This window comes from Astyanax mexicanus, chromosome 25, assembly GCF_023375975.1.
Source record: "Astyanax mexicanus isolate ESR-SI-001 chromosome 25, AstMex3_surface, whole genome shotgun sequence".
NCBI lineage: Eukaryota > Metazoa > Chordata > Actinopteri > Characiformes > Acestrorhamphidae > Astyanax > Astyanax mexicanus.
The window spans coordinates 9,541,568-9,554,170 of NC_064432.1; the positions used below are offsets into that span (position 1 = coordinate 9,541,568).

Here is a 12,603-nt window from a genome sequence, read left to right on the forward strand (position 1 = left end):
ATATAAACATACATAAATAATTTATGCTCAGTTTATATTGTCTATATATATATATATCTCATAAATGTAGTCGTGTATGAGAGATTAAGATCAGCTTTAATAAAGAGCATGAGAGCTCTGCTGTTTTCACACCTTCAGCTCAGACAGGAAACTGTTTATTGTTGATGGCACTTGGACACTTCCTTTATTAACAGCACTATTGTAGTTAAAGTAGCCGAGCGGTGCAGCACTGCTGTAGTGTTTCTACAGAGACGCAGTAATTCAGTGTTTCAGTCTTTTAGAGATTAGACATGTCTCTGAGTGTTTATGATGATGTGATTGGATTTGAGGAGATGAACAGAGGAGATAAAGTGGAGATGGTGGTGGATATCTACGAGAGTGCAGACGCTGTTAGAGGTCATGACCCCAGCACAGAGATGGAGGACACCAACACAATGAGGATCCTGAAGACACAACAAGCAGGTACCATTACTAAGTACTGGCTACTGATAAGTGTACTTGACAGCAGTTATGTATGGTAGTGGTGTAAGAGTGTGTGTGTTGCTGGAACAAGTGTGACATCAGTGTCACTGCTTGGTTAAGAAAAGCCTACAAAAGAAAGGTTTCCAACCAAGAGGCCTTCTTAGGTCAGAAACCAGTGAAATGTGGGTGTGAGAAAGTTGGACCCTATTAACTTGTTAAATTATATACATTAGCATTGTTTATTTTGTACCATATGGGGATAGATGTGCACCCCTGTGGACCTGATAAACAGGAAGCTGTAGATTCAGGGACACAGGGACAGTGAACTAAAACATATGTTTATTGAATAAAGTTGTCCTCCACCACACCCAAGCCAAATTAAAGGGTAACTAACCTCCCTGAGTACAGTTGACTTAGCCCTAAGCTTAGGGCTGCTCGATAATGGGAAAAATCAATATCACGATATTTTCACTCAATATTGATATGACGATATTTTAAACGATATATTTTAATAAGCCCTCATTTACTCAATTAAGAACATTGTAGCCAATTTGTCGACTAAATGTTTTAGCATAGTGTCCATGTTTTTTGTTTGATTGTTTTGGAGAGAATGGCAGGTTTCAGCCTAGGTAGCTACCTTCAAGTTGTCAACAAAGTTACCTTACGATTACCTTACCCTTTTTTTTAGTAAGTAGAACGGTGAAACTGAGCTTTTTAAAAGCATTTCCGGGCTGTTTGAACGAGAGAAATCTGTTGAGAATTATGTTAATTAACATTATAACACTGAAGAAGCATAGATCTATTATTTAAGAAAAATCTGTAAATTAGCCTACAAGAATGATGTCTGAATGATCGAATATAATTTAACATGGTTTAAGAATATAAAATAATTTCTAAACAAACGAACTATTTTATATTGAGCTTATACTATAAGCCTTATAGCCCAAGAGATAAGTGTGTAGATTTTCCAGGGCTTGTCAGGGCAACGAAGTATTTGCAGCTACTGGACATCAGCGTGAATCCTGCATTTAAAGTGCGCTCTAAACTGAGATGGAAGGCACACTCTACAACGCCACTCCGTACGCCACAACGTACGCCACAACTTCAGAGAGGCACAAGGCTCTCACAGAATCCATTGGCTATTTTTTAGGCAAATATATGACCACGGTAAAGTTAGTTTCATTTTTGATATTCGACTTTTCGGTTCTAATTACTTCTGAACGGAGGATGGTAGCCAGCAGATACTTACATCAGGACAGTACGACCACAGAGAGTGACGCACACCCTTCCTTTTACTGTTTGGGTGAAATTTGCGCAACGCCCTTTTAGCGTTAATACCAAAAAACTAAGCGCACTTTTCCTGTCAGAATAAAATGCATGTACTTCTAGACCACCTCTACATCTGTACACACTCATTTATTTACCTCCAAATCACTTCAGTACATAAAAATGCCTATTAATGTTCCCACATAAGAATAGATGGCTTTAAGAGAAAAAAAAACACCAATAGCTCCATATCCTTAGGGTTTATACACATCAGAATAACGGGGATGTATACTTTGAGTCATGAGGAAAATTGCACACCCATTAATATTATTATATTAATATTATTATATTATAGTAATATACTAACTTTTTCTTACTTCTCAACTAACTGAGCCTGCCCTGTAGCTTCCATTTCCGAGCCAATATTAGTGCTGCTAATCTTCACTCTCTTCAGCAGCCTCAATGGAGACGAAGTGAGCACAAGACTCCAGAGCTGTTCTGACGTCCCATTCTCTGCCACGCCAGTGCAGCGGCAGCACAGATAAATTACAAAAATCGTTTTGTGAATCGATATTGTGAATTTTGAGATCGTTTGACACCAATATCGCTATCGCGATCAAAATTCGATATATTGCACAGCCCTACCTAAGCTCATATTTGAAAAAGACTAAAAATGGGAGGGGTAGTTTGGGAGGGGCACTGGGTGATGTATGGGTTTAGAGGCAGGGCAGAAGGGCTTGGTTGAGTTTCAGCAGCAGCAGTGTGCATCTGATAGCGGTGAGACGCAGATGGTTAGATGTCAGCAGGGGGTAGTATTATTGTTTGACTGATCTGCATATTATCACAGCTTATAAATGTGCCCAGCTGGGTTAATCAGTTCAATTTGCTTTAGCTGGATACGTGGTGTGGGAGTGGGTCTGCGGTTCTCTTGTTATTCCCTGTAACACTCCCCTCTTCTAGGATTTCAGCCACCAGGGCCATGGATGCAAACAGGACAGGGTTACAAATGTCCTGTCCTGGTCCAGCCTGGGACGTTAATGCGGCCACATGTTCACAGAGGCTGTTGGGTGGGTGCAGAAAAAGTGGTTACAGGTGCAGCCAGTGGCTTTGAGCAGGGATTTGGGGCAGCAGTTATTGCCCTTTAAACAGCCCATTTTCCACCAAGGCTGAGGCCACTGCAGGGCTGGCGAGACCTGGGTGACTGCAGTGGGTCTGGGTTTGCTGTGTTTTCTCCTGCTGACTACCATCACAGTGCTTACTTACTGGCTACCATGTTCTCAGTTAGGTCTGACCCAAGGTTCTGCAGCTAGCAGGAGTCTCAGTCTGGACGGATAGTGTCAACATCTGGCTTCTGGCCAGCCCCCCTTGTCCTCAGGACTGTGTTGTTCGCTGGTCTATGGCGTCACATCAATGTCACAAGTCAGGGGAGCAAAAACACCAGGTGAAGAAAAAAAACAGCCAGTTTTAACTGGTTTTTCAACTGTGGAACTCGCAAGCACAAAAAAGAAAATGTGTGCACTCTGAACAATTTTTTTGTCCATTATATAACAGCTGAGTTACTCTTTTTTACCTTTTCAGGTGTCAAGTGAAGTGAAGTGTAGAAAGGGGTGGTTTTAACAGATTGGGAGCAGGTCGAAGCCTTTCCCTGAGGCAACCCTTCATGATCAACTTACATATTGCTGTCCTATGACTTTTGGCATTTCAGTGTACTTATTATTTCTATGATTAAAGTTCATGTATCTGTGTTTCCTCATAGAGAGTCGCTCTGCAGGAAGCAGACGCTACAGACTGGCTGCAGTGGGACTGGGTCTGCTGTGTGTTCTCCTGCTGACTGCCATCACAGTGCTGTGGATCCAGTTCAACCACCTGACTGCAGAGAGAGACCAGTTACAGACCAGTAACACCAACCTGACTGCAGAGAGAGACCAGTTACAGACCAGTTACACCAACCTGACTGCAGAGAGACACCAGTTACAGACCAGTTACACCAACCTGGCTGCAGAGAGAGACCAGTTACAGACCAGTTACACCAACCTGACTGCAGAGAGAGACCAGTTACAGACCAGTAACACCAACCTGACTGCAGAGAGAGACCAGTTACAGACCAGTAAAACCAACCTGGCTGCAGAGAGAGAACAGTTACTGACCAGTTACACCAACCTGGCTGCAGAAAGAGACCAGTTACAGGCAGAGAGAGACGGGCTCCAGAGAAGGTTTTCTGAACTGGGTTAGTGATTAATTGCAGTTTTTAATCACTTTATTAGGAACATCATTCTAACACTGGTTTGAGGTTGAACTGGTAAAGAGTTGTGCCACTAAACCATTCCACATCGTTACACTATGGAGTTAAATTTAAGCCACAACGTGTTGTACTCGTAAAGAGCTATTAGAAGGTGTTCATCAAGTGCAAATATAAAAACAGTCTAAGTGCATTCAGTTCCATATTCAGATGCAGTAATTTGCACTTTGTCTACACTTGCACTTTTTATTCATTTGGATCATTTTTTAGTTTTCTACGTTCAAACTTTTATCAGTGCTGTTGCACTGAAACCAGAATCACAGCCTTAAATCTTAAGTGTTCCATTAAATCTGTATCTTACCTGTAAAGTCTGAATTGTATGTTCTTTCAGGTTAACTCACACATTTGTGTCTCATTTCTTTCTGGCAGCTCTGTTTCACATCTCTCAGAATCATAATCATATAAACCAGAGAAGAGAGTTAAAAAGTATTTTTCTGTGAAGAGCATCAAACATTTGTGACCCAGAAGTGACCACAGGTGTTTTCTCATAATGCATTTCTTTTGTGTTTCATCCATAGATAAAGCAGTTAGAGACGGGTGGATCTACTTCAACTCCAGTCTTTACTACGTCTCTAGTGAGTGGAAGAGCTGGACTGAGAGCAGAAACGACTGCAGAAAGAGAGGATCAGACCTGGTGATCATCAACAGCAGAGAAGAACAGGTGAGAGAGAGAGAGAGAGAGAGAGAGAGAGAGAGAGAGAGATGTATTAAACTGTTTAGTAATGTTTGTCGCAGCAGTAAGAGTTTATAGCCTCATCCACTTTCTGTGAAGATTGAAGAACAGGGTGAAAGTAGGATAATAAATTATGTAGAGAAATAGAGGGACTACTGTCTGTAATTATAGAACTACAGTGTCCTATATGATCAGTGCAGCTAATAAGACGGACTGTGGACTGTGTTTAAAACACAAATTCAGTGAAGAAGAGTCCAGTCAGAAGAACTGAGTTAGAAGAATATGATTAGAAGAACACAATTGAACACAGTTAGAAGAGCACAGTTAAGTGCTGTTGATCTCACGGGTTTCCTGCAGGTGGAAGAGTGCTGGTTCTTATAGAATAATTTTAAATGCTCAAATGATGACATGTCTTCAACAGGTCTTCATTAACATGTGGACAAAAGGTCAGGCGGTTTGGATTGGTCTGAGTGACGGTGAAACAGAGGGGGTCTGGAAATGGGTGGACGGATCAGAACTGATCACTGGGTAAGAGACTCCTGAACTGAACTCTGATCATGATGCAGTTACTGACTCTCACTCCTCACTGCTCTGATAAACACTCTGATACTCTCCTTCTCTCTGATAGGTTCTGGTATCCTGGAGAACCCAACGGTTATGGATATGAGGACTGTGGTTTATACATCTTTGGGTCTGATCCTGTGAATAACTGGGCTGATTATCCCTGTAATAGCCAGTATTTTTGGATCTGTGAAAAGAGAATATAAAGAGTAGATATTGTGTGAGAAGTGTGTAATATTACCTTTTTGTTACTCCTGAATAACTTCTCTTTTTAAAAGTGTTTAATTAAATAAAGACAAAAACAAGAATCTGCTGAAAACAGGAGTGTTCTATAAAGACTCATTTCACTGTTATTCATTCTGATTAATCTTAGTCATACACAGTTTTTACTTTTAGTGAAAAATCTCAATCACAAATTTTGTGTAGTACAAGAATATGCTTAAACTCTTTTTGGGAAACCAACCCATTATGTTAAAATGTTTTTGGACATCCCTCCTAATGAATGCATTGACTTACTTTAAACTGCTGACACAGGCGTGCAAATGCACACACTCGGTAAGTGCACAGCAACTGAACTTAATAATTTATTCCAAATTTTACTCCAATTTCTTTGCAATTTGTAAGTCCAATACCCAATCACTAGGCAGTCAACACACTCAGAAGAAAGCACCAGATCCCCAGATCTGATACATCAGCCAACAGACACCTGAGCTGAAAACACAGACAATTGTCCTCTCTCGGACTCCGGCTGCTGATGGTGATACAGCTACTGAATGTAAATACCCTCCTTAACACTCTGCTTTAGGTCAGACCCTTAAAACCTGTATAACTTCCAATAACAACTACAAAAACATCCAATTATACACAAGCTAATTAACATGGAGCCACACACTCAGCACAGCAGCAGCACAAACCATTCTCCTACCGTCTCTCTGCAGCTGAACTGGTCCAGATCCTCACTGAACCCCAAACCCAGCCTTTATCTCAGGGTGGAGCTTCTGAAAACCTTCATTAGTGCATCAATATCCAAACTGTACAAACTGTAACTGTGCTCATGTGCTGGATGTGTGATTATAATAATAAACAGGTTTTCAGAGACGCAGAGCAGAGAACCCTCTTTCAGATGAAGCGTCTCAGACTGAACGATCGAGACAAAGCTTTATGAAGTTTTCAGTTTCTGAGTAAACAGCGCTGGTTAGAGGATGGAGCTGAGACGTATCTGAGACTGTGTCTTTCTCACTGTTACACAGAGAATCGTGGCGGCTCCACCAGCAGAAACCCTTATTCACACTCTACTCCGTATTTAATTCTAAGATATTTTACTGTTAATTATTTTTTACAATAAATTACTCCTTTATTTATTTTCAGACCTGTCCAGAGACACCACAAAGATTAATAAAATATCTGTAATTTTATTGCAGACTGTAAATCACTCATCAGCCTCAGATCCAGCATTTAAGCTGCTGATTGGCTCCCTCTAGTGGATTTATCATGACATCACACCCAAACTCAACCTGTTTCTAATCCAGACTGAAGATCCTGACAGGATTATGAAACTCTGAGCAAATACTGGATTTTCAGAGCTCAGTTTAGTGAATACGTTTCTCTCAGTTTTCTGAATTAAACAGTTGATGTCTTCAGTTCATCTATGAGAGAGAATCAAACTGCTGCTGCTGATCAGTTTATAAAAACTGTGGATAAAACACTCATTAGAAATGTTGAAGTAATAGATTAAATGGATGTTCAGAACTATGCATGGACATATAAACATATAAACATACATAAATAATTTATACTCAGTTTATATTGTAATCTCATAAATGTAGTCGTGTATGAGAGATTAAGATCAGCTTTAATAAAGAGCATGAGAGCTCTGCTGTTTTCACACCTTCAGCTCAGACAGGAAACTGTTTATTGTTGATGACACTTGGACACTTCCTTTATTAACAGCACTATTGTAGTTAAAGTAGGCGAGAGGTGCAGCACTGCTGTAGTGTTTCTACAGAGACGCAGTAATTCAGTGTTTCAGTCTTTTAGAGATTAGACATGTCTCTGAGTGTTTATGATGATGTGATTGGATTTGGGGAGATGAACAGAGGAGATAAAGTGGAGATGGTGGTGGATATCTACGAGAGTGCAGACGCTGTTAGAGGTCATGACCCAAACACAGAGATGGAGGACACCAACACAATGAGGATCCTGAAGACACAACAAGCAGGTACCATTACTAATTACTGATTACTGATAAGTGTACTTGACAGCAGTTACACATGTATGGTAGTGATGTAAGAGTGTGTGTGTGTGTGTGTGGTGCTGGAACAAGTGTGTCAGACACCAGTGTTACTGCTTGGTTAAGAAAAGCCTACAAAAGAAAGGTTTCCAACCAAGAGGCCTTCTTAAGTCAGAAACCAGTGATATGTGGGTGTGAGAAAGTAAGACTGTTAACTTGTTAAATTATATACATTAGCATTGTTTATTTTGTACCATATGGGGATAGATGTGCACCCCTGTGGACCTGATAAACAGGAAGCAGTAGAGAGAGACACAAACACAGGAACTAAAACGTACGTTTATTGAATAAAATTGCCCTCCACCAAACCCAAGCAGATGTAAAGGGTAACTAAACCCCCTAATTTTAGTTGACTCAGCTCTCAGCTCATATTTGAAAAAGACTAAAAAATGGGAGGGGCACTGGGTGATGTATGGGTTTAGAGGCAGGGCAGAAGGGCTTAGTTGAGTTTCAGCAGCAGCAGTATGCCTCTGATAGCGGTGAGATGCAGATGGTTGGATGTCAGCAGTAGTTAGTATTATTGATTGACTGATCTGCATATTATCCCATCTTATAAATGTGCCCAGCTGAGTTAATCAGTTCAATTTGCTTAGCTGGATACCCCTAACCAGTGTCGTGGTGTGGGAGTGGGTCTGCGGTTCTCTTGTTATTCCCTGTAACACTCCCCTCTTCTAGGATTTCAGCCACCAGGGTCATGGATGCAAACATGACAGGGTTACAAATGTCCTGTCCTGGTCCACTCTCTCGGACAGCCTGGGACGTTAATGCAGCCACATGTTCACAGAGGCTGTTGGGTGCAGGAAAAGTGGTTACAGGTGCAGCCAGTGGCTTTGAGCAGGGATTTGGGGCAGCAGTTATTGTCCTTCAAACAGCCCATTTTCCACCAAGGCTGAGGCCACTGCAGGCCTGGTGAGGCCTGGGTGACTGCAGTGGGTCTGGGTCTGCTGTGTTTTCTCCTGCTGACTACCATCACAGTGCTTACTTACTGGCTACCATGTTCTCAGTTAGGTCTGACCCAAGGTTCTGCAGCTAGCAGGGGTCTCAGTCTGGACGGATAGTGTCAACATCTGGCTTCTGGCCAGCCCCCCTTGTCCTCAGGACTGTGTTGTTTGCTGGTCTATGGAGTCACATCAATGTCAAAAGTCAGGGGAGCAAAATCAACAGGTGAAGAAAAAAAAAAAACAGCCAGTTTTAACTGTTTTTTCAACTGCGAAACTCGCAAGCACAAAAAAGAAAATGTGTGCACTCTGAACAATTTTTTTGTCCATTATATAACAGCTGAGTTACTTTTTTTACCTTTTCTGGTGTCAAGTGAAGCTTTTGTGCACAAGTGTAGAAAGGGGTGGTTTTAACAGATTGGGAGCAGGTCGAAGCCTTTCCCTGAGGCAACCCTTCATGATCAACTTACATATTGCTGTCCTATGACTTTTGGCATTTCAGTGTACTTGCTGTTTCTATGAGTAAAGTTCATGTATCTGTGTTTCCTCATAGAGAGTCGCTCTGCAGGAAGCAGACGCTACAGACTGGCTGCAGTGGGTCTGGGTCTGCTGTGTGTTCTCCTGCTGACTGCCATCACAGTGCTGTGGATCCAGTTCAACCACCTGACTGCAGAGAGAGACCAGTTACAGACCAGTTACACCAACCTGACTGCAGAGAGAGACCAGTTACAGACCAGTAACACCAACCTGACTGCAGAGAGAGACCAGTTACAGACCAGTAACACCAACCTGACTGCAGAGAGAGACCAGTTACAGACCAGTTACACCAACCTGACTGCAGAGAGAGACCAGTTACAGGCAGAGAGAGACGGGCTCCAGAGAAGGTTTTCTGAACTGGGTTAGTGATTAATTGCAGTTTTTAATCACTTTATTAGGAACATCATTCTAACACTGGTTTGAGGTTAAACTGGTACAGAGTTGTGCCACTAAATCATTCCACATCGTTACACTATGGAGTTACATTTAAGCCACAATGTGTTGTACTCGTAAAGAGCTATTTTAAGGTGTTCATCAAGTGCAAATATAAAAACAGTCTAAGTGCATTCAGTTCCATATTCAGATGCAGTAATTTGCACTTTGTCTACACTTGCACTTTTTATTCATTCGGATCATTTTTTAGTTTTCTACGTTCAAACTTTTATCAGTGCTGTTGCACTGAAACCAGAATCACAGCCTTAAATCTTAAGTGTTCCATTAAATCTGTATCTTACCTGTAAAGTCTGAAATGTACGTTCTTTGTGTCTCATTTCTTTCTGGCAGTTCTGTTTCACATCTCTCAGAGTCGTAATCATATAAACCAGAAAAAAAGAGTTAAAATGTTTTACTGTGAAGAGCATCAAACATTTGTGACCCAGAAGTGACCACAGGTGTTTTCTCATAATGCATTGCTTTTGTGTTTCATCCATAGATAAAGCAGTTAGAGACGGGTGGATCTACTTCAGCTCCAGTCTTTACTACGTCTCTACTGAGTGGAAGAGCTGGACTGAGAGCAGAAACGACTGCAGAAAGAGAGGATCAGATCTGGTGATCATCAACAGCAGAGAAGAACAGGTGAGAGAGAGAGAGAGAGAGAGAGAGAGGGGGGGGGGTCTACATTGTTTAAATATTTCTGTTGGTGCAATATCTGTGAATACTGTTTATCTCAGCAGTAAAAGTTGTTTCTACACTCACTGTTAATTATATCAGTTCCACTGAAAGGTTGAGAAGTTGAAAGTCTTTACTAATATAAATTGTGTAATTTGTTAAACACAAAAGGACACTTCTGTCAGTTCTGTGGAACAGTTCTGGTTCTTATGGAATAATCTAAAATGCTGAAATCATCGTGTGTGTGTGTTGTGTGAGATATGTCTGGGTTGTTGGAAATGTGTAAGCAGTTATTGTACTTCAACAGATCTTCATTAACACATTGAGAAAAGATCACCGGGTTTGGATTGGTCTGAGTGACGTTGAAAAAGAGGGGGACTGGAAATGGGTGGACGGATCAGAACTGATCACTGGGTAAGAGACTCCTGAACTGAATTCTGATCATGATGCAGTTACTGACTCTTAAGCCCAATTTATACTTCTGCATTGAACCTACGCTGTATGCTAGTGGAGTGTAGTGGAGCACATTTAAATTTCTGCGTGTGAATATCAGCAGCTCTCCGTCGCTCTGCAGTTTAAACTTCGAAGGCTGGATTGTGTGGGAGAGGATGTGATGCCCGGTGGACCAATCACAGCTATGACTGTCTGCGTGGCGCGATGCGTAGTTGCAAAGACGTGTGCGATGAGCTACAGCGTAGGTTTGACGAAGATGTTTAAATTGGGCTTTACTCCTCCCTGCTCACAAACACTCTGATACTCTCCTTCTCTCTGATAGGTTCTGGGGAACTGGACAACCCGATGATTACGAAGATGAGGACTGTGGTTTATACGGCTTTTGGTCTGATTGTGTGAATAACTGGAATGATTATGCCTGTTATCATCAGTTGGTTTGGATCTGTGAAAAGAGAATATAAAGAGTAGATATTTTGTGAGAAGTGTGTAATATTACCTTTTTGTTACTCCTGAATAACTTCTCTTTTTAAAAGTGTTTAATTAAATAAAGACAAAAACAAGAAGTTGAATCTGCTGAAAACAGGAGTGTTCTATAAAGACTCATTTCACTGTTATTCATTCTGATTAATCTTAGTCATACACAGTTTTTACTTTTAGTGAAAAATCTCAATCACAAATTTTGTGCAGTACAAGAATATGCTTAACCTCTTTTTGGGAAACCAACCCATTATGGTAAAATGTTTTTGGACATCCCTCCTAATGAATGCATTCAGTTCCTTTAAACTGCTGACACAGACGTGCAAATGCACACACTCGGTAAGTGCACAGCAACTGAACTTAATAATTTATTCCAAATTTTACTCAAATTTCTTCGCAATTTGTAAGTCCAATACCCAATCACTAGGCAGTCAACACACTCAGAAGAAAGCACCAGATCCCCAGATCTGATACATCAGCCAACAGACACCTGAGCTGAAAACACAGACAATTGTCCTCTCTCGGACTCCGGCTGCTGATGGTGATACAGCTACTGAATGTAAATACCCTCCTTAACACTCTGCTTTAGGTTAGACCCTTAAAACCTGTATAACTTCCAATAACAACTAAAAAACCATCCAATTATACACAAGCTAATTAACATGAAGGTACACACTAAGCACAGCAGCAGCACAAACCATTCTCCTACCGTCTCTCTACAGCTGAACTGGTCCAGGTCCTCACTAAACCCCAAACCCAGCCTTTATCTCAGGGTGGAGCTTCTGAAAACCTTCATTAGTGCATCAATATCCAAACTGTACAAACTGTGACTGTGCTCATGTGCTGGATGTGTGATTATAATAATAAACAGGTTTTCAGAGACGCAGAGCAGAGAACCCTCTTTCAGATGAAGCGTCTCAGACTGAACGATCGAGACAAAGCTTTATGAAGTGAGAAGTGTGTAATTATATTACTTTTCTTGGTACTTTGTATAACTTCTCTTTTTTAAGTGTTTTAATTAAATAAATAAATAAAAAGTTCATCTGCTAAAAACAGAAGTATTTTATAAAGACTGATTTCACTATTTTTAAGCCTGATTCATCCTATTCATAGATAGTTTTTACTTTTAGTAGAAAATCTCAATTACAAAATTCTGTGTAATACAAGAATACGCTCTTTTGGGAAATCAACCCATTATGTTAAAATGTTTTTGGACATCCCTCCTAATGAATGCATTCAGTTCCTTTAAACTGCTGACACAGACGTGCAAATGCACACACTTGGTAAGTGCACAGCAACAGAACTTAATAATTTATTCCAAATTTTACTCCAATTTTTTTACAATTTTACAACTACCCACTCACTAGGCAGTCAACACACTCAGAAGAAAGCACCAGGGGCCTCATTTATAAAGAGTGCGTACACATAAAAAGAGGGCAGAAATGTGCGTAAGCAACATCTCATATATACAGTATATATATATATATATGTAAATATTATTATTATTATTATTATTATTGCAACAAATTATACTCTATAA

At 40.6% G+C, this 12,603-nt stretch overlaps 1 protein-coding gene across 1 annotated transcript; it reads left to right on the plus strand.

Annotated features, from left to right (window-relative positions):
• The first annotated feature begins 208 nt into the window (after window positions 1-208).
• Window positions 209-5,491, plus strand: LOC125787612 (CD209 antigen-like protein E). The gene is made up of 6 exons (XM_049472029.1): window positions 209-462; window positions 3,485-3,702; window positions 4,337-4,358; window positions 4,546-4,688; window positions 5,122-5,228; window positions 5,329-5,491. Exons 1-6 carry the CDS (start codon window positions 291-293, stop codon window positions 5,465-5,467), a joined length of 801 nt encoding a protein of 266 aa, XP_049327986.1. The 5' UTR covers window positions 209-290; the 3' UTR covers window positions 5,468-5,491.
• Window positions 5,492-12,603: the final 7,112 nt, after the last annotated feature.

What these genes read in the sequence shown, in the direction of transcription:
- LOC125787612 (XM_049472029.1), top strand. Translation starts at nt 291, where the DNA reads ATGTCTCTGAGTGTTTATGATGATGTGATTGGATTTGAGGAGATGAAC. An exon ending in CTGCAGAGAGACACCAGTTA is followed by an intron (nt 3,703 to 4,336) that starts CAGACCAGTTAC and finishes TTACCTGTAAAG; the next exon opens with TCTGAATTGTATGTTCTTTC. An exon ending in TGAATTGTATGTTCTTTCAG is followed by an intron (nt 4,359 to 4,545) that starts GTTAACTCACAC and finishes TTTCATCCATAG; the next exon opens with ATAAAGCAGTTAGAGACGGG.